The sequence below is a fragment of the Macrobrachium nipponense genome, chromosome 1 (assembly GCF_015104395.2).
Source record: "Macrobrachium nipponense isolate FS-2020 chromosome 1, ASM1510439v2, whole genome shotgun sequence".
Lineage (NCBI taxonomy): Eukaryota > Metazoa > Arthropoda > Malacostraca > Decapoda > Palaemonidae > Macrobrachium > Macrobrachium nipponense.
Window position 1 is genome coordinate 14,078,626 of NC_087200.1, and position 23,138 is coordinate 14,101,763.

The 23,138-nt window shown below is 36.4% G+C and overlaps 1 protein-coding gene across 50 annotated transcripts in view; it reads right to left on the bottom strand.

The window, feature by feature from the left end:
• Positions 1 to 23,138, bottom strand: part of LOC135219137 (cytoplasmic dynein 1 intermediate chain-like) — a 181,950-nt gene that overhangs the window by 60,613 nt on the left and 98,199 nt on the right. For 10 of the 50 annotated variants that reach the window (XM_064255604.1, XM_064255633.1, XM_064255608.1 and 7 more), the window contains 4 exons: positions 18,522 to 18,542; positions 13,669 to 13,713; positions 12,687 to 12,734; positions 5,862 to 5,900 (listed from right to left, as the gene is read on the bottom strand). The exons of 3 other annotated variants lie outside the window; for them this stretch is intronic. In XM_064255604.1, the coding sequence (XP_064111674.1) occupies positions 5,862 to 5,900; positions 12,687 to 12,734; positions 13,669 to 13,713; positions 18,522 to 18,542 (153 nt within the window). The remainder of the gene's footprint in view (positions 1 to 5,861; positions 5,901 to 12,686; positions 12,735 to 13,668; positions 13,714 to 18,521; positions 18,543 to 23,138) is intronic. 37 more of the 50 variants (XM_064255617.1, XM_064255609.1, XM_064255606.1 and 34 more) reach the window with 10 other exon arrangements.

The following is a 23,138-nucleotide window of genomic DNA, read 5'->3' on the forward strand; positions in this document are numbered from 1 at the left end:
AAGAATCGGATACCAAGGGAGTCGCGGGAGAGCTTTCCGACGACTTCCTGGCAGACCTCCGCTTCCCCTACCCCCGCACAGCAGTGAAAAGTAATATGAAAATGAAACAGAATACTGCCCTTTGCGATTCACTTCATAGAAACTTAAAGGGGAAAAGATCAAATCCCGGGTAAGAACGGAAACTTGATCCAAATAATATGATGCTATCATAAAATATATATGAAAATGAAACAGAATACTGCACTTGCGATTTCACTTTCACAGAAAATAATCGTAAGGATCAATTCCCGGGTAAGAGCGAAATTGATCCAAATTAAATTATGCAAATAAATAAACGAAAATGAAAAGAATACTGCATTGCGAATCCACTTTCATTGCATTTTATCATACAAAATAAAAGGTTCGTGCCGAGCGCAATCACGCTCTCGGTAACGAACGCACAGGGCAAAAATATAATGAAAAAGTACTTACATTTTTCAATTACACACTTTCGCCCAAATACATGACTCGGCGCGAGCGTCGGCACCGAGACATAATTCAAGGGTTCAATTCATGAAAAGAGAGGAAATCGCCGCATCTACGGCGATAGCTCCATGTTGGTTCATAATTAAGTAATGAAAATGAAAACAGTGTACTTACAGTTTCATTTTCAAGTCAAACAAACCATTAGTAGAAACACAATATAAACAAAGCATACGACGATGAGCGGCATGAGGAGCGATGACGAACACGTCCTTCACACCCGCGGCCGAAAGCAAAAGTGATTCTTCACCTCTCGGGCGCGCGGGATCGCGCGCACGATCGGACAAGCAGTTAACTACCGTTCTCCCCTTGTTCGAAGCTTACGACCGTCCCAGCTGCCGCTAGTTACCTTCCTATTGTTAAAGGACCGAGGGTTTGTATTACGTATCGGAACAAGTAACAATTATACAGTAGCCCCTCCTAGTAGAGACCATATGAGTGTTAAATTGAAAGAATACTCATCTTATAAACTTCTGTAAATGTGACTTTAAGGAGTATATACTACTCTCATCAATACCTTCATTAGGGAAACCTGTAAACTGGCAGTGCCTTTGGACAAAAAGGTTTCCTGCCATCTAGCCCTTTTTCATTTAGATACTCAAGTGGGAAAAAAATACTTCTCTTGGAATATGATGATATGCATCCTTCTCTCAAGAGGAGGAGGAGATGACCGACTTTGGTGTGTTACCGACATGCTTATCACACATTTCACCACATTACTCCAAAGACAAGAACAGAAGAGAAAACTAGCATCATCGTACACTGTATTTGATGATGACATAAGCATCTGTAAATACATTACTCTTCTTGCTTGAAGGACTCTTCCACATTTCCCCAGTACAGGAGGGGAGGAAAGTGAACAGATGAGAAATCACTAAAATCTGGATGCTGTCATTATCTTAACGAAGGAGAAAGAAGATTGAAAGGCAATGACAAAGCAGAAATGGACGAGGCCATATGAAAACCTGAAAGAAATTTCTAGCAGACACAGGAACAAAGATTTGGGTGACTTAAGTAGGAGTGAAACAACCTGAGTAGAAAGAGTGTGAGGGGAGAGATTACTCCAATCTTAGGTCCCTTTCAGATGATTTTCAAATTCTCTACCCCATGGAATGACAGGCGAGAGCAAAAATTCAGAAGCTGGAAAGGATAGGAGTACTACAGAAGTGGAAGAAAACATGCCAATTATATGACTGCAGAGTAGGCACATTTTAATGCATACTACCTTACCCTTAACTGACCATAAACAGAAAACAAGATTGTTGGGGGGGAAATTTTGCCAAATGGACCTTTCTCCTAGTTGTGTAACATGCAAGGAATTTTACAGCCTTATTGCATTCACTTATAATAAAAAAATTTCAAGGACACAAAATCTATATAAGATAAGCATACCCATACTTCAAGTATTTGAAAGGTGAATTCCTATTAGTACTATCTGAACATCAAATCACAATGAACCTAACAATGAAATACCTATCTGAGACATTCCCATGAAATACACCCCCAGTTTCCAACCTGGACACCCTAGGATCAACAAATATAACGAAAAAAACTTTGCTATGGAATGAAATATGTGATTTAGGCATAAAGCCAAGTACTGGGATCCACAGGGTTATTCAGTGCAACTTGACTAGAGATCAAGTAAAAATGTAAATCTTGAATAATCAAACCAATAATATCAAAGTTCTTCCTATTATTTAAAAGTAGAATAACAAGAAATAATACCAAAACATTCTTGTGTACTAGAGTTATTTATACATAACACCAATCAAGAACGTCGAAAGCAAATGTAACTTCATCTGATAACAAGCGCTTAACAAAGGGATGAGCAATTTCAATCTCAGAACCAACATATATTCAAGAGGCCTTCTGACTTAATAAGGAAGCAAAGTAGAGAAAACATCATCCAAAGGAAAAGGAAAAGGAACACTAACCTGAAGTATAAATATAGAGAACAAATCAAAACTTATTGAATCTGACATATATCATTAAACATCTCTGTTGATCAATGCCAGCCTCTTACTAGTATCTCCCTAATATGACCGGTAATAATAGAATCTTGTGCAGGTAAACAATAACATTCCTAACTGAACTTAAAGTCAAATAATCTAATCTTCACAGTAAGTTACTGTGAAGCATGTCGTCCTCTCATTTCTAGAAGGAAAACATCTCGGTTGTTTATTAATTTTTGTTTGATATGAGAAGGGATATTGTTAACTCCACTAAATAGATATATCCTTGCCAATTACCACCCAGTTTCTGTAACTTCCATATTACCTAGTTTCTCAGCATCTGTTGGCAAAACATTTAAATGCCTATGCTGAAGGTCACCTATTATTCGCTAGTCTGCAGGTGTCTTTGGCAAGGGGCTGAGGACTGGTGATGACACACTTCCTTACATTTCACGTGTCATACAGAAATCTATAGATTCTTATCAAGGACAAGTGACTACAGGATTGCACTCTTGTAACCCTCAAGGAAGTATTCTTAGTTCATTTTACTACATATCATTTATATATATATATACATATATATATACGGTCAAACCCCTGTATTCTCATTCTCGAGATTTGCAGACTCGCCCATTCGCAGATTTTTCTTTGGACCATATCTACCCATTATTCGCGGGAAATTCGCCTATTCGCAGGTTTTTCCGACAATAAATATTCACTAATTAGTATATTTTGATGTTATTTTCATGACTAAATACATTTTTATGATACAAAAATTATTTAAATACTAATTTTCAAATATTAATACTGATTAACAATGTATTAGTAAGTTTAATAAGATTAAATATCACATAAAAATAATTCTCTCTCAACAGAGGTACGTATATTTTTTTGTATGATAAATAAATGACTGGCTAATTTCCAAATACGTATTAATATTAATGTAAACAGCAATAACATAATTTCATTAAAGAAAATACAATAGTGAATTAGTAAGATTTTAGTTTATTTATAAATAAAAAAATTATTTAAGAATGAAAGAGAATCCATTCTACCCCGCATCTTTCTTTTTAGATCCAAAGGCAAAGGTCCAGAGCTGTCAAATATGTCAAATGATGTGACAGGAGGGGGGAGCGAGTTGCCGTGTTGCTGACTAATTTCTCTCGCTCATTCTCGCCCTCTCTCTTTTTTACTGAGATGTGAGAATTTTTATGTACATGTATGTATGTTTATTAATATTTTCAAATAATAATAATACAATTTTAATTACAAAATTCATATGTGATAGTATTTTAAAGAAATACAATCTTTCCATTTCTCTCTCTCTCTCTCTCTCTCTCTCTCTCTCTCTCTCTCTCTCTCTCTCTCTCTCTCTCTCTCTTCTCTCTCTCTCTCTGTGTTATCGGCTGTACGTATATATTTTCAAAGGTAAAATGTTTAAGATGACTTTGAAATTAAAGATTAATACAGTGACAGGATAGTAAGAGTTTTTAGAGGGGTTTTAAGTATTCATGGGTTTAAACTATTCGCAGGGGGCTCTGGTATACATCCCCCATAAATACGGGGGTCCACTATATGATAGAGGTCTGGCCTTAGAAACATGTTTATTCTAATACAGGTGATGCTCATCTCTAAGCATCAATTCCATAAAGTACTATAGCCAACAGCCTGCAGGAGGATCCATCAGACAATCTGTGGCATAACAATGTCACACAGGAGGGACACGGCATGGCATCCCAATTAAGAGAGATTTCTGTGTAGACATGCGGTTGCAGAGTCTCTTAAGAGATTTAGGTGAAATCAGTGCAAAATGCAATTAAATATTCCTTATCCCAACCTTGGTTAAGTATTGACAATACAGTATATGGCACTGTGGCTCAATGACCTAAGACTTCCATGACTGATTACCTTATGCATTCACAGTTTGCCAGACTTTACACTCAATATGAAGGTAGTAATGCTGTTTTCCATATTCAGAAATTTATTTCTGGTGTGAATAAGTTTTGCAATATGACTCTTAATCATGTACAGTAGTTTTATGTCTGGAACCTTGATATGTACGTACATCAAAATTGGTATACTGTGAGTATATTTATATGTATATATATACAGGCAGTCCCCGGGTTATAATGAGGGTTCCAGTCTTGAACCGAAAATCGTCGTAAGATGGAACATCAACAAAAATCGTAAGCTGGTGGCTTTCTGCTTTTCCAATTAAGGTTGCAGTTTAGTTATTTTTGGCTATTGATGATGATAATATTTCAGCAATAAACTGACTAGAAACTTTCAGTCTCTTCACTTTACATGCTAATAAAGAATCAATCTTAAAATAAAAGTTGGATCCAGCAGTCATCAAATTTTCATGGTTATTCTCTCGAGTCATTAAAGTAACATATAAATCTGTAGTATTCTAGCCAATGTTTCTTCTAACATCAAAATACAGTTCTGCTTTTCTAGTTACCCACTAACCGTACAAAAGTGTTTTGTCAGTTAAAACAAATGGGTACATAATTCTCAAAAAACTAATTAACTTTCCAACAAATCCATGACTTCAAAAATAGCTGATTTGTGCATCATAAGTAAATTCAAGACACACTAATTCACTTATAAAAGTAAAAGATCAGGTGGCAAAAGTAGTATGGGGCATGCACATATGACACCTTAGGTCTCCAAAAAATTACTGAATCATCTCTGTGCAGTCTGATCCAGTTACATTTCAACGAATGGATTTGTATTGATAAACATTTTAGAAATATATTTGTTTCATAACATTCACTAATTTAGGAAAACCTAAATTGCAATTTACACATCCCACGTGACCACTTAGGATATTGATGTACTTATTCTACTGCCTGAATGGGGGTTTAGAAAAAAGTTTATGGAGTTTCAGTCCAATAAAGAACTTTGATTGAAAAAGCGACATACTTCTCGACTGACTAGATTGGAAGAGATTCATCAAATTCCAAAAATCATTTTAGAGCACAGACCATGAAGCTTAGTTTTTATTACAACTAAAAGATTCAAGTTATTACAATCTCAGTCTGTTCTCAGAAGATATTGATTCTAGTAGCATTTTTGGTCATCTCTCCACTCACTACGCATCAATGACAATTTTATTGCTAATTTGGCTCCTCATAACTTCTGTCGTGTGGACGCATCAAGACAGCATTTTTCATTGTTAACAACAGATTTAAAATTCTGATGAAACTCACGAAATATTTTTCTATTCTGAAAAGGCAGCATACAATGTCATGTATTATACGAAGCCAATTTCTAGCAATTAGCAAAAATAAGACTCTGCATTAAATTAGCTTCCCTTTAGCGTTACTTCTGCAATACTTTGCCACTATTTATGCATTTAAAAACACAACTCAGTCATTAACTCACCGTATCTAGCGCAACCACTGTATCTTGATTCAGCTGAGTCTGTGAAAATTGTTTTCAGAGAGCATAGCCAATTAAAAGTGATTAAGAAGACAAAAGTTCTAAAATTATTCTATTTTGAACCCGGTGGTAACCAATGTAAGAGCCAGTACCAGAATATTATCATTCCTATAACGATGCATGTGACATTACATCCAGGACTAGTATTACCAAAAGCTTTCTTGCAAGAAACATTTTTTCAAATTTATCCAAGATTAGTCCAGATATACTTTTATATTTTTTTATATTTATATATGGTTGCTACTCAAAACTTTAAACTTCCCTATAATCCTCTTTGGCTTCTTAAATGTTTATAAAGCTCTTCTCCAGCAGCCCCTTCAAATTTCACCAATGATATATGGTTGCAAAACACTTCAACACCTACATGTATTTATGAAAATAAATTATTATTATATTAAACCCATCGCATTCACAGACTCACGACTCACAGAAATTTCGCCTAATTGCAGTATTTTTCACAAATATGATATTTTTATAATACAATGAGGTTTTATATACAGGGAGTCGGTGGTTATCAGCGGACTCAGTTATCGGCGATCCAGTTTTATGGGGCCTGTTTAGTGCCATAAAATCTGCGATTTATGGTGCCACAACGGGCCAAGTCCCGGTTATCGGTACCACAAGCGTCATAAATCACCAAATTTTGGTAAATGGCGGTTTTCACTTTTCGGCAAACACCCAGGAATGAACACCCACTCCCCCCCCCCCCCCGATAACTGGGGACTGCCTGTATATACTTATCAGTTAATTACTTAGCTAACGAATATGCTCGCACGGCATCCTAAATTCAAATTCACAGTAACGTGGCTGTTGCCAAGAAATGGGGGTGACAGGCTCCATCCACTGCAATGTTATGTGGAAGTGTTCCCATTGATTTAGTAATTGCTTGGTAAGAGTGTGTGTGTGTGTGTGTGTTATATATATATATATATATATATCTATATATATATATATATATATATATAAAATATATATAGATATAATTTTTTATGTAGCTTACCAAGCACAGTGGAAACTTGGTTTTTGTACGATTTGGTTTTCATCAACTTTTTCCGACAAAATTTCAGAAGATGAGATGTCATGTGTGAGGCACTATCTACTCAACACTGTCCACTTCAACTGGTAGATGTTGCAAGTAGACTAGCGTCTACACTTGCAATAGCCTCTGCAGCTGTATTTGAAAAAATCTTTCGTTCTGACGAGTTTCCTGACAGTCTGAAGCCTGTCAGAGAGAGACTGGACAACCCTTGGTGGTATCCCCTAAGGTGTGGTTGTTTGAGTAGCCATGGTCTTCAGAGAAGCAGCTGCAGGAAGTCTACTGGAAGATGAAGAAAGTTCAGAAACCATTCCTTCATGGGCTAGAATAGAGCAACAGGTCACTGAAGCATTGCTGCAAGATCCAAACTTGTTTTGGAATTCCCTGACCAAGCTGAAGGGAGGGAAGGTATAGAGGTCCAGACCCGACCAGTCCAACAGCATTCCTTCGCCTAAACCAGAGGATCCAGGGCTGCGGATCAGAAGAGATGAAGACAACTGTTGCTTGAGGGGCAAACAAGTCTATGGAGGGATTGCCCCACAATCTCCAAAGGTCAATGCAAATCTTGTTGTCTAGGGTCCATTTTAATAAGAAGGACCTGCTTCCGACAGCACAGTTTGTCCGCCAGTATATTTAATTTTCCTTGACTGAAGCGAGTGACCAGGGTCACTTGATTCTGGAGAGCCTGAAGAAGAAGTGCCCTCATTTCTTGATAGTATGTGACAGAGCCGTGGTGTCTGCATGAATAACTATTGTTATGAATTGACCTTTTACACTGATGTGAAGGTTGGTTTCCTCCTGGGCCCATGTCCCGGACACCTTTCAAGTCCCAAGCAGGGCTCCCCTGCCTAGATCCGAAGCATCCAAGTAGAAGTCTAGATCGGGGCTCAGGGAGAAGGGATCTCGCCTAAGAAAACCTTCATTGGGAATCCACCACTGAGGTCCGACTTACTTTGAGTGATGGTATAAACAACTGAACCCAACCTGATGAAGGTTATGATTCATAACAGAGTCCCTAGAAGGCTGATCCATTGACTGGTGAACATGAAGAAAGAGAGAGGAACTTGTGAATTGTCTGCATGCCAAAGTAGACTCTTTCAGGGGGGGATGGAAAACCCTGAGAAGTCCAAGAGTTGAGAATCATCCCCAAATAATCTCCTGTGTCAGAACCAACTGGGATTTCTGGAGATTTAGAAAAATTCATAGATCTTGAAACAGTTGCAGAGCTGTTGAAGGTCCTTTGCACATTAATCCTTTGACTAAAAATTAGGTGCATAAAGCAGTTTGCCGTTATTTTGCAGTTATACATACAAACGAACTCCAGGTGTGTTACACAACATATTTCATAGCCTTCATGCAGGTTGAGTCTCTTCTTTATTCATTTGTTATTTAAATTCAATTATCAACAAGCTGGATACTTGCAGTCATCAGGAATAGTTTGTCTTAAAAAATAATTATCGGAAGATAAACCATACTTTTGGGGTCAAAAACTTTAAAATTTATTATTTCTACCAGGCTTAGGCTATGAGCAAGTCACTAATTAATAATTGCCAAAAAGTAGTTTCTGAATGTAAAACAATTCAATTAGGCTAAATTCATTCCATTCATGTATTGTAGACTGGGTATAGGCTATTCACAAGCCACTGATAAATAATTACCTTGAAAGTAATTATCAAATGTTACACCATCACTTCCGGATAAAACTTGCTTATAGCTTTTACTTACTGACTGAAGCTAAGTGCAATTGCCTTAAAGAAATTCTTGATGTTACATTATTCCTTTACACCAAACTTGCTTTAATTACTTGTTACTGGCCCTAGTATATTCGCAACCCTCCAGTAAATAATGACCTTAAAGTAATTCTCGATTGTTACACCAACCTTTAGGCAAAATTGTCACATTTATGATTGCTTCCCGGGTCTAGGCTACATGCAAGTCACCAGACAATAATTACCTTTAAAGTAATTCTTGAATGTCAAGAATGGTACCTCTGTGACGCTTGACCGGTAATGGAGAAGCAGGAGCCAAGGCATTATGTGTCTTTCAATGGCCCGGATGAATCCAGGAAGCAGTTAAGACTGCTGTGATCCAAGTCTGAATCTGAGCTAGACGACAAGTGGTGCACATCCAATGACATGCCTTTCCAATGGCAGACAGTCGAAACCTGGGATCCAGCAACAGGATCAACAGAGGCAGTAACCCATGGGAAGACCCCATCAGCCTCCCTTGGACCTCTGGTATGTCCTCCCTGGTGCAGGGGAGCAGAACAGTGACCTTTGTTTAGGAGACCGACAGGACATTGAAACCCTACCTCCACTAACACATCGCATACATCCAATGACATGCCTTTCCAACAGCAGTCAGTCAAAAGCCTGGGATCTAGCAACAGGATTGACAGATGGGGCAGCAACCCGTGGGCAAACTCCATCGCCTCCTCCAGTATGTCTTCTCTCTGGTGCAGGGAAGCGGGACAGTGACCTTCATCTAGGAGTGCTAACAGGGAGGGAAACCACCTCCTCCACTAACACACCACTTAGCACTATCATTGGAAACCTTCTCAAACTTATCCATGAGAACTTGTAGGGACACCTCTATCTCAGACACAACTTACAACTAGGGTAAATTAATCTTCTTATCAATCTTAGAATTAATCTTGAAACAAGACTGACAATGGTATTAAGGTCAGAAGCATGGGAGCAGAGCACGGCAGTATGTGGAGGAATGGAAGGACTGAGGATAGGAAATAGATTAGGTCCAGGGGTAGAGGGAAGAGCCAGACTGGAGTCTGTCTTAGGCTTAAGAAAAGAATCTCTCCTCCAAAGAGGCCCTACTTTTGGCACAAGAGGCCACCTTCATAAGTGTATTCTTCTCAAGTTATCAAGGTGAGACTTAAGCATCTTTTATCTACTATCATCCCCACAGTACTTGCATTCAGAACAATGAACCTCCCTCAAACATACCTGTCTCCTACACTTAATGCACACAGCGTGTACACCATAACAATGCTGTTAGTCTAGTCTTATGGCCTTCGCTACAATAAAGACTGGAGGTGCTAGAATCTGACAGCTAAATAAAAGAAAATAAGCTAGTTGTAAAAAGCAGATCAAAACAGGCAATAGCTCATGAAAACTAAAAACCAGCGAATCATGAATCAAGACCACAGCATAAATAATAGTGATGCTGTGTGGCTACTGTTGCTTCCACATTCCCGTTGCAGTGGACGGGGCCTGTCAACCCCCTCTTGGAAACAGCCATGCTACTGAGAATTTTGAATTTAGGATGCCATGCGAGCATAATTGTTAGCTAAGTAATTATTTGGTAATAAAATACTGTATTGTCATATAATTTTTGTAACTGTAAGCACTTTTTGTGATAACATTATCAAAATTCTCAGGTATAAGCATTTTTTTAAGTTTTTTGTGTGATTTAACTATCAAAATAGGCAGTTAAGCATTTTTAAAGTGGTTTCAAATATTCGCGGACTTTTGCTGGAGGTGGGGGATGTCTCTCCTGGTAACACACGACCCCCCTCCCCAGCCCCAAATACGGGGGTCAACTGTATTATTATATTCAAACTTACTCCGCAAAATGCTCAATTTTGCTCATCATCTTTCTTAATGAAAACTTCACATCAAACTGAGACTTCCTCACTGAAAATTATAGTCAGTTACAACCACCATAGTTATGCTTTGGCATAACAGCAGCCCTCTATAGTATCTCAATCTGTCATTCTTTTTTAAAAAAGTTTTCCATGCTATAAACAATATTCATTACTTCTTACTGTCACAATTGCTCTCAAGTGGATGTTTTTCTATATAAATCCTCTGATTCCCTTTCTTCTAAATTTCCTTTAGAAGCACTGTGACACCTTTGGCTTAACTAGCCACTTATTGTAACTATAAATATTTTCCATAATCAAAATGATGCATTCTGCCTTGTTAAAAACTACTATCCCAATTTTTAGTTATCAAGATGTATGGTTCATTAACTAATAAATGTCTGTACTTCAGGCAATAAACAGCTGGCTTGTTATAGTCATTCAACCATTTCTCAAACTGCTCAGATCCTTGATTGCTCCAAACACCTAAACATAGTACAAAGCCCATATAAAAATAACGAATGCAACCAGTGCAGGATGAGTATGTTCGAGTAATTTCAAAATTATTCACTGAAAATGTAGCACAATACAAGAAACAGCACATACTTCATTCAAATCACCTTTCATTTCCTTGTGTGAGCTTCAGACCTGGTCTAAAGATGTTCTTAGGCTTACTCCTATTCTACCAACAATCATAAAATTACCTATTAGTTATTACACAAACAACTATCCATACAGATTATAGTACAGTTCTATTTAGTCTGCACTTAAATAATACAAAATGGTAATGATTCACAATAACGGGAAGTTAAACAAATATATCCTACTTCATTGTATCCAACATCAACTATTATAGTAATGACTGCCTGTTTCCCTGGAAAATATCTTTTCCTTGTGGAATTTGTCATGAATAAAGTACATTTACCCACTTTCTAATAAACTACACCTTATTGAATTCTCTGAAAAATTAAAACTTTTACGACGTAAGAAGATAACTTATTTTACCAAACACTACGTATAATTCTGAGGTCAATTTGTGTAAGTTTACATGCCCATTCTGACCTTGTTACAGTTGCCTAAACTTTATCAAATTTCCTACTGCTATGCTTTTGTACTCCTAGTTCCTGAATCAATAGCCTAAGTAACAAAAGATCAGTATTTCAAACTTTTGAGAACATACGCACAAGCTTCCATAAAAAAAGACAACATAGATTTAAACAATACATCAAAACACTTTTCAATACTTTTATTTCTGCTGCACTTAATTTGTTGATCAATAAAAACTGATTGTTTACCCATCTGAATGTTGATCAATAAATATAATTGTTTACCTATCTGAATGAGCACAGAAATTAAAATCAATGACGATCTGAAACATTATTGTGGTTATTATTTAAGATTACCAAAACATATGGTATACAGTATCGATCAAATCAATCATGTTATCAATTTGTCTGTTAAATATTAATTGTAACTATATAACAAAGGTGCTTTTCCATGGACCACCCACACAGTCTTTCCCAAATATGTAAAAAAAAAGAATTTTAAGTATTATTAATAGAAATGAGTAAAGAAACTTCTGTTTCCAAGCCCTAGAATTGATATATGTAAGTGGAAGAACTGATGCGATAAAGTTCATAGTCACATCCTGCCTAAGGTAACTCAAGAGAGTACGCAGTCCAGTTTTCGTAATTCAATGTCAGTCAAGTCAACCGAGAAGAAGCAAGAATCTGTCAAATTTTTGCAAGAAGCAATAGTAGTAGCTAACAAATGGAAGCAGCTGTGAGAAACTGATTTAATTGGTGACACTTTCACAAAGTTATAAGAAATACAGAAGTTTGGCAATATCTACTCATTCCTTTCTATAATTTGCATCATTGTCAAAGAAAAAAAATGAACAGATAAGAGTTGATTCCAATTGAACACTTGAAAATAAAACAAAAAACAAGAAGGAATGAGTATCCAAAGCTTGTGCAACAATCCAAGAATTAGGACAATCAAAATAATTATGGGAGTAATTATGATGCTATTTGTAACCAAAGCAGAAGGAAAAGACATATCATTAATAATAGACAAAAGCAAAGGCATGGCAACTCTTCAGCTTGGTAAAAGCAGCCAGGAGCACGGGACCTACCTGTGAACTCATCATCCCATTCTAGCGCTGGGTTTAGATTATATTCGTCTGGGTATAGGAGAAGGGGGGGGAAAGAAAAAAAGACCAAGTCAGTCTACCTCCGTGGTGGGCTGATATAGCCAACATCCACACAGCCACATCAGTTTACAATCAACTTTCATTAGTTAACAATTCTTTGAAAAATCTCTTTAGTGTTAATTAGTACTTCTAACATAGAAAAACAGCAGTAAAATAGAATATCAAGTGTTAATTTATTCTACATATACCTCTAGACTCTTAATCAACAAACACATTGCAGTGAGATTGAGGAACATTTTTTTTTTTTCTTTTTGAATACGCTAATCTGTAGCACAACTATGACGTGCACAAGACGACAGCATTTCACCTTAAAGGATAAGCCTACAGTGGACAACGTTTGATTACCAATTTCATTATGATGATGTTAGCGATATGATTCTCTCTCTTTCATGCCTCATGCACTAACAAGATAAAAAGTGATGACACTCAAAGAGGCTGTAATAATGACATACACAAGCGACAGCAGTCGTTAGGATACAGAACCTTGTGGGCTGGAACAGTCTACTTGTTGAGAATCAACAAGCAGCAGTTAATTCCAAATACCTCTTAATATTGGGGAAATTATCTACAAAAACTAAAAACCAAGATTTTTAATTCATGACAAGCAGTCATTAACCCAATTAGTAGTATATAACACTAGCAATGCACTGACGCATCCATTAGATATATATATAATTTAAGTTATATATGTATAAAAAATGTAAAACTACAGCTGTGACAAACCAACTTGTAATGAACGTTGATGATTTGACACAAGCATCTGTGTGTTCATTCCTTGACAGCCAAAGCTACATATGTTGATGGCTTCACCACCTTTCTACCTCAACATAGGTTATCAAGCAACTAAGCAATACATTAAAAGGATTAACAGTCAAGAGAATTGACAAACCATACTTTTACTTACGCATATTGTGGTATTTAGATCGAATTTGAGCTAAGATTCCATCTCCTAGAATTGGAAAAAGAAAAAAAAAATCAAATTTAGACCAAAACCTACACAAACGATTGTTGCGAACGAATCCAAAAACAAAAAATTGAGAAAAAGCTCACTCATCAGAACTGATACTGCTGCTATAGTGACAAAAAAGCCATAACTATCCCGGAATACTAGGAGGTTCGACTGACATCAAACGCGTTCAGGAAAGAAGCAAAAGGTTCTGTATCCATCATCATGAATCCCATACTAAATTCTGTCGCTACTTCGTCTTTTATATCTGTCAGAGGACATTAAAACACGACGGTGCAGACCCAAACTCTGAAATTCTTTACGCAAAAAAAAAAAAATCAAAATTCAAAACAAATGAAGGACTGAATTTGGAATCAATTGGGATATACTTTTACCCAATGCTAGTATGACTGCACTTCACACAGATCAAAACTACTAATTATTTTTCTAAACTTTTAAAATCCACTATGATGAGCTGTACCTGAAAATCAGAATAAATAAGAGCTCAGTATATCTGCTAGCACCAATACTGATACTCTGTATATGTACCTTATCAGCAAAGATTCAAAATTTGGGTCTTCATCATAATCATCATCATCATCATCATCATCATCATATTCAATGGGCAAAGAGGCTGTAATTAGTGCACTAGCCCAAGATGATTTACTCCTGCCATTAACATACAGATCTCTTAAGATTTGAAAAAATCCATGCACATCACTTTAACCGTAAGGAAGACGTCTACAAATGGCATCGATTTGTTATCCATAAAACAGCCATGCAAATAATAAGGCACTGCATTACCATGAAAATAATAAGAAGTGTGGATAACTATTCAGGCATAGGGCAGAGATGTACAGGCAAATATATATATATAAAAAAATCACTGGAAAATCTTACGGCAACAAAATTGTCACACATTAACCACATAAGGCAGGAAATGCTCTCAGATGTTACGGTTGTTTTCTAAACTCTTGTACCTCGAGGTAACTACAAATAATGCATGAGGCAAAACAAAGACAGGAAAAAACTAAAACAGCTTTTAGTATTTCTTTCAAATACCAAAAAAGGTTAACATAGCTTTGATATCAAAATAAAAAAAATGTACATATATAATGCACAGGCAATTTCAGCTACACAGTGAGTTTACACTGACATGGCTATGGAGATGTAAGACTAAAATCTACTCGTCTCAACTACTGGGTGAATCATGAAATCAGCCATCAAAAATGTCCTCTTCGAAGTGCCATTCATTAATCTGTTCTGTCAAAGTAAACAGATAAAACAGACCCTTGAAGAAGCTTTCAATACTGGCTGCCTTTCACCTAAGCATTCACTAATAGGGAAGGGCGTCAAAGCTTGTCATGTCTTGCGCTGACATAAGGGCTCTTGCAAGGATTATGGTTTGCATTTTGTTTATATGGCAGCAAAGCAATATGCTTAAAACATTTATTAGTCAAATAAAGAATCATAATTTATATTTCAAGGTTAACAGCAAGAGCCCAACAAAATTTTCCATGGTCTTTCATTGTTCATTAATCACAGGGCAGAAATGTCTCATCAGAGGCATATTCCTCAACTTTATCTATGTGATGAAATCTTGTCTGCTTTCTCCCAAGAATCGGTGCATTTTGGATCCACAGAACCTAGTAATTAGAGATGTACTTTTATATCTCATATTGCTCAAGATAACTACTGCTTGATTAAAATTTTCATGTTTTACCGAACTGCATACAAGAATAAACGACTTGTTGCTAGAACCCAATAAATGTCCTCAAGACATCAATCTGTAAAATATGGATCCTATAACAATCATTTTCACTTAAAAACATTTAATAAATATAGAAAACTAGTACATACTACTATCCGAACATTTGGTAAACATAAGTTCATTTGCAATATAAAGCTCCTAATTTTTTTTTATACAGAATTATAGTTCATATTCTAGCCAGCACGTTTTCACTAGAAATCTTTTATTTTATTTTTCACAGCAGTAAAATTTTATCCAGTCTCTTCATCTCAGTACTGTATGCACTTCATATCTCACCTACAATTGTTACTAATTTATTTTTTTTTAACATTTATCTCTGTATAAACAAACGTATCAACGGTGATGTATAAGTACTATATTTACAGTTTCGGTTTCAGTTTTGCCCCTGCTCCTTCTAACAATAATAAATACAAGCTAAGTGCTTATGATCCTTCCTAATATCCAAATCCCAGCACTCTTTTCGGCTCATTATATTCTCAATGAGCTTATCACAAATACATTTTCTTGGTTACAAGCAATTACAAAAGACTGCCTTATTTTGGCTACAAGGGATTTTAAAAGACTGCATTATTCAAGTATTCAATTTTTGTCATTATTAGGTCTACTATATGGTTCCCTTTATATACGTATTTTTTTATTAGTTTTCTGCATGCAATTGCTGGCTTCTTATTAGCAATGGGAGATTCATTCCAATTTCTTAATCTATATTCATCTTGTTTTTCGTATTGATCAATAACCAAAGTCTAATGACTTTAGTGGTTTAATTTTTTTCTCGTTGCTTCAAATTACCAACCTTACTCACTTCCATGTAAAAGATTTAAATATGAGATTGCAGCTTCATTTTTTCTCAAGAAATTTCACTGCTTAGTTTCACAATTGTTTTAAGAAGTCAAGTATGTACTACACTATTTATCCAACCTATCTCAGGAGTTAATAATAATGCTTTATATTTTTAAAATTATCTGTGGCACTCTCCTTGGATAAAATCAATTGACCACTGTCCATAAGCATTTTAGATGATAAATCCCAAAAACAATATAATATCTTTGCCTTATGTTAACAGTCCTTTGACATTATGCGATATGCAATTGTAGGGGAAGTCTCCATTCCATGATACTAGTCTCATCATCACTATCATTGGCACGCCATCTCTCTTCTTTTTAAGAGGAGTGAGGTACTTTAATTTTTTCCTACTGCCATCTGTATGCAATTGCGACAACAGGAAGTGAGTTTCTCTTCAAAGGTCACAATAAATGGTAAACTCTCTCATATTAAATGTCATTTAATTTCTAGTTGGAGAATTATCATCAAAATTGTTATCAAGTAGTTGATTGTATAATTTGCTCACTGGCTTAATGCAATACTCAAGTGTTGCAATGCTTAGCACCTGCCAAACTACGTAATTCAATATAGTGTTATTTCAATAAATATTTGCAAATCTTTATAGTATTGCCATTTTTCACTTCTCAAGGGAATAAAACATGAAGCGGCACAAAACCCCAACAAGCTCCACAAATTTAATGTTATTTTCATGAGTGTGACTAAAGAAGAAACAAAGGAGGAGGAACAATAAGAGCAATGTGGACAAACAAAAATAATTTCAAACTTTCACGAACCACAACTCCTAAAAAACAAAGTTTAAGCTGTGTAATGGCAGTGCAGTGGTAGCTACTGAACAAAAAATGACAAAGTTTATGCATATGCTGTGACGTAGCCACTGAAAAGCTTGATATGAGAATAGAGGTAAGAACAACGTGGAGCTATTTTGCTTCGGTTCTGGATGGTTGGAGACAAAGTACTATTCCCAAACAAAGCAGGAGAATGTAACTGCTACTCTGACACAATTACAAAATTCTAGTCACAATTAGGTCACATTCCTAAGCACGCGGTCTATTTTAGCACAGAGCAAATATCTCCTATTATGGAACCAAGTCTGGCTTTAAAAAAAGAAAAGCCTTATGTGCAACGGCTAATGAGCTGCTAACTGACCACAGAATTATAGATTTATAAAATGGAGAAAAGGTTCTTCAAGAAAAACATTCTGGGTCAATCTTGGTTATTACTTTCAAGTGATATAAGCCGACATTCAATAACCTTCTGAAAGAAAAAGTGACAAGATTTCATCATCACAACCTGCGTCTGTAGGTCAATATGCCTCTGTGTCATCTTGACAATATTTTGGTTTCTGTCTATGTATCATTTTCTCACAGGCTGATAGTAACAACTTTTTTTACCACATCAAACATATGGAATGTAAACTTTTGTGTATTAATATTAACCTCATAACATGAAAGGCCAAGGGATATATCGTAAGCAGTCCAAAACAAGTCAAAACATAAGAAGAAAGGAAGTCTTTAAACAGAATCTCTTTTGTCTGTATAATCCTTCATGGAGTCAAGTTCCTTAGGATTGTCCAAGTAGTCATAAGTCCCCCACAAACACACATAAATCATCTAAATAAATTCAAAACTCAAAAAGCAAGCAAACACACAAAAAAAGGAATACTGTACTATAATTTTACCATTCCATCTCTTATGTACAGTCTTGACAACACATCTAGTTCATAAACAGCTGATCACTGTTGAGGATATTGATCTTTTACAGCCAATTGTAGGGTCCAAACAAGCAATAATGCATAAGCACTAGCCCAATCTTCATATTACAATGACCAATACAAGCTCAGCATTCAGGAAAATAATAACCATTACAAACAATAAAAAAAGAATAAAGATGAATTTCGTATAGCTACTACAGTTGGAACCATCTAGTCCATACATAACGCAAGAAGCAAGATATGAAATCAATGCAACTAAAACAATAGCAAACAACAACAGGCTGAAATCTATAACTAAAAATTGAGAAAAAACAAACCTTTAAAAGCTAAGAATAAAAATAGAGGATATAAGCATAGACAATGTGAAAGAGAAACATGGGGAGGAGGAAGAGATGAAGATGGTCATTTAAATGATTTCTTTGCCTTGTTGTTGCCTCATTTTTTGGGTGGGGGGGACAGAATTCCACATAGAAATCCAACACTTACCGTAATAGTCGAAGGCATGGGCTGGGGTGAGGGAAAAGATGGGGCACAAGTAAGTTATTTTCTTCCATATATGAAAATTTCATGAAACCTCTTTTTTATTATCTTTGTAAAAATCTTATCTAAAAGTAATACACACCTAAGAAAAAACAGCAAATCTAATAGTATGTACAAAGCCTAATTCAATTTCCTTAGAACATCTTCCTATTGAGGTATAATGTGTATTTCAAATCTTGGCACATAATGAATATAAGGATTCACCAAACCGAGAACATTACATCCTTTGCGCTTTCTGCTGCAAGTACAAACAGAAAATTCCCAACTACCAGGCAAGGTCTTTACCACCCAGTAAGAGAAGAATCTTATGTTTTGCTGGACACCATATTATACAAAGAACATAATATCGATTATGGATGTCCTTAATATATATATTCTAATTAAAAGCTATCATGCATTACAGTTTCACCATATCTACAATACATATTTTAAAACTTATTGAATCTAAATGTTAGTTGAGGTTAGTTGTAAAATACAAATAAAAAACAACTGCAACCATGAAATGCATTTCTTGCCCACTGTTATGTGTGTCTCCATACTAATTTCAAGTTTACATCTTAAAACATACCTGAAATCCTATACATACATAACACCTTGCAATTTTCATCTCCATATAAAACTCCTTTACTTTCTAGCAATACTTATTTGCTTAGTGACACTAATACTGAAATAGTACATGTGACATTACTTCTGATATCAATGAATGAAATGTGACCAAAATCAATGTGTAAAGTGAGAAACCATCGTGGAGTATTCACATACGTGAACAGCAAAATTGAGACCATATTCTAGCTGCCTTGCCTTCACCATACCTAAACATCCTCATGAGTAACAATTTATCTAAACTGTTACAATTTTCACACCGAAACAGCAAGGCTTCTTCTAAGAATATGACCTCACTGTGCTAGTGAGAGTTTCAAGATACTACTAAAGACATGAGTAATACTAAAGACATAAGTAATACTATAGACATGAGGAGATAAGAAACTGCGATTTAACATACGAGTAAAAACGCTCCTCCTGAGATACTGTACTTATTCTTTTAGATCATTTTTAAAGAAAAGCCTGTTAGGGGAAGGGAGAATGTTTTCGGTGGCTTACTCAAGCAAACCGTGCAAGATTACAAGATCATTATACACTGTAGAACACTTTACAAATGAGCAGGATGCTATGTTAATGAAAATAGTTAAAGACTAGCCACCAGGCAAGAGCTCATTAAACAAAGGGGGTACATACATATATGATTGCCTTGCGGCAATATGTGTAACAAATTGATGTAACCAATTTCATTAAAAGACAATTCAACTTTAAAATTCACATCGACAGCATCTCTTCATTAAAAATGAAAAATTTAAATACACTGAATAGTATGCCTTCCAAACTGGGACTATTTACTGTACTTTACCTAAGAATTAACTGTAATTCATCTTTGCTTAGAAACTTGTTTAAAATGGTAGTTCCACTGCTATGCATTCAGTGACAAGTTTTTAGGATAAAATGTGAGACCTTTCGAAGCACGGAACCCGCAATTTATGACAAATTACCACAATCTTCTGCAGCAAGGAGAAAATGACTAACCAAGACCCTTAAATATCATAAAACATCAATACCATAGAAAGGAAAGCAGGTGCCTCAACTGATATGAAAAATAATTAGGTGTCTTGACTGATATGAAAAATAATTAAAGAAAAAATTGAGAAGTAAAAAGGATTATCAAGATGAGATGTATCACTCAGCCCCAAAAGAAAACTGTAAATCCTAAATACTACCGATTCCAATAACTGACATCAAGCTTTCAAAATTATGGGAAATAAGTTGTTCTCATTCTCCTACTTTTCCCAACACCAAATGACATAAATTCTAATACAAAATACAAACTTATTACTATGTAGTACATATGACCATTCTCAGTAAGATGACATATTTATAATAAAGTTTTATAAATAGTACTTAAGACGTAATTATATTGCTATGAGTGCTTAACTTTCATGGCAGCTTAAGTTTAAAAATTCGCTGTTAGCGCTCTATTTTTTTTAGTTTAGGTAACTGACCCCACCCACTTCAGGGGAAGCGCAGGTACAACTCGGCTCAACCTGTAGTGGTGCAGTAGTAAAGCTGAGGGTTGTCTCTACTCAAGTGGGTGCTTTGCAACCTAGGAGTGCTCCGAGGGTTGCCAAAACTTAATCAACAAAGAAATGCCCTTGCCTTGGGTGCAGTACACAAAAATAACCAGATCACTTTGTTACCTACAAACCATTAAAAACCACTACCCAACCATTAAAAACCAACAACTGGTGGGTACTCCAAGTATATCATACCCCCCTTCCCCCAGCTTCTCCTAACTCAATCACCCAAAACCAAGGGGAGGAGATAGATCATAGGAGATATACTCCTATTCTTCCTCCCCCAATATACCATGTCAGCCACAGAAAACAGTCCTAATGTACTGCAGTTTTCATACACAACCACATCTCACAAATACCGGGATGCAAAAATGGATCAAAATTTCCAATATGTGGCCTGAAGACTTGTGGAGAGTGACAGATTGCATTTAAATGCTAGAGAAGTAGCCACTGCCCTAATATCATGGGCTTCAACTTTCAATAAGGTTAATGTATCTTCTTGAACATTCTTATAAGCTTCAGAGATCACATCTCTTAAACCAAATGATAATGCACTCTTGGACATAGAACAAGAAGGGTCCTTCACTGAACAACAGAGCTTAAGAATGGGACCCCGAGCCTCTCTCAAAATGACAAATTATAAGACAATTTGTATTTTTCATAGCTACAAACCTGAGGTCTTAACCATAGGATAATTTTCTAGTGCCTAGCTGGATCCAGTTAAACAATCAGAGATTGAAAAGCAAGGAATCTGAGAGATCTGGCAACGCGTGCATATATCGGGTGAAAACTGGTCAAAGACCATGCACCTACGCTAATGCATTTAGTCTTTGCTAAAAAACCAAGAGTAAACGTACACATCGCATCTCCTTGAGAAAAGCTGACTTGCTTGTCCTAACCTTGCAATTTACTCATTCTTTTGGCTGTGGCCAAAGCAACTAAAAAGAGGGTCTTCCTCATTAGATCTCTTTGAGATGAGGCTTGAAGGACTTCCAAGGGAGGTCCTGAAAGCCATTTAGTATGACAACTAAATTCCAACACACAGAAGAAAGAATAGCTTGTTTCGAACACTGAATTGAGCATGGCTCTAAAAAACTTTAATTTTTCAAGTCCCTAGGCCTCGGGAAAACTTTAAGAAGAGCAAAAATTCTGCTATTTGTGCTTAAGTGGTTTTAGAAGAAGAAATGTTGCCTCTTCAACACCCGTTCTGGAAAACTCATGACTTAGCTTAGTAAAAGTTTGAGGAGGATTGCACCCTAAAGTTAGCAATAGCCTTTGTGACTATTGAAAATCCTTTGGCTCTGACAAGCTTCCTGAGAGTTTGAAGCCTGTCAGAGAGAGAGTTGATAAACCTTGATGAAAACAGAGAAAATGAGGTTACCTAAGAAATTTTTGATGCTGTAGTAGGAGTCTTGGAAAGTCCACCAACATTCGTAAAAAGACCAGGAACCACTCCCTCTGCAGCAAGAACGGGGCTATGAGTGTCATCAAGGAGTTGTTGCTGGACTTGAGACCTGTTGACTTTGACGGTCCGGGACTGCAGAGCAATACGTACAAAGGAAGACAGTGATTTTCCAATGGCACAAACAGGTCTACTGATGGCTTCCACCACCATTTCCACAGGTCGATGTACAGCTGCGGATTCAGTGTTCGTTCGATCAGTAGATGCATACCAGACCACCATCCCCCCACAAATAGTTAGAACCCACAAATAGTTGGAACCCCTATAAAAATACTTAAAATGGCCTATTTTATTAAAGCTAAAGAAAAACCACTAATGTTTTATACATCTTTTTTTTAATAGTTTTATCACAAAAAGTGCATTTGATGATGAAATTGATAAAAAAAAAATTGTGGATATTTCTCAAAGAAAAATGCCAAGAATAGGCGAATTTCCCGCGAATAATGGGGGGATATGTTCCAGAGAGAAATCTGCAAATGTGTGAGTCCGTAAATACGGGGGGCCTACTGTAACTGTGCGGCCGTTCTGTGCCCAGACTAAGGAGCTTTTTGGCCTCTTGACAAAGCGAGGAAAAGTGTGCCTCTCTGATTTTTTATGTAGGCCAACGCTGTCATGTTGTCTGAATTAATTGCAATTGTCTTCCTGTACATCACTGAGGAAAAGAGAAGGACCAGGTGTACTGCTCCTAATTCCTTCACACCGATGTGAAGCTTCTTTTCGTGTTGCGACCGTGTCCCCGTAACTTCCAAGTCCTGTAGATGCGGCACCCTTCTCAGATCTGAAGCATCTAAAAATAATGTTAATTCTGGGTTCAATGATTGTAGCGACTTCCCAGTTGCAAACCTTTTTTCAACAAGCCACTACTGCAAGTCCTCCTTGATCTCGGGAGTGATGGGGAAGACAAAACAAGTCCAGGAGGGTCTTCATTCCCCAGTTGGCCTTCAGGTAAAACTGTAATGGATTTGAGTGAAACCTCCC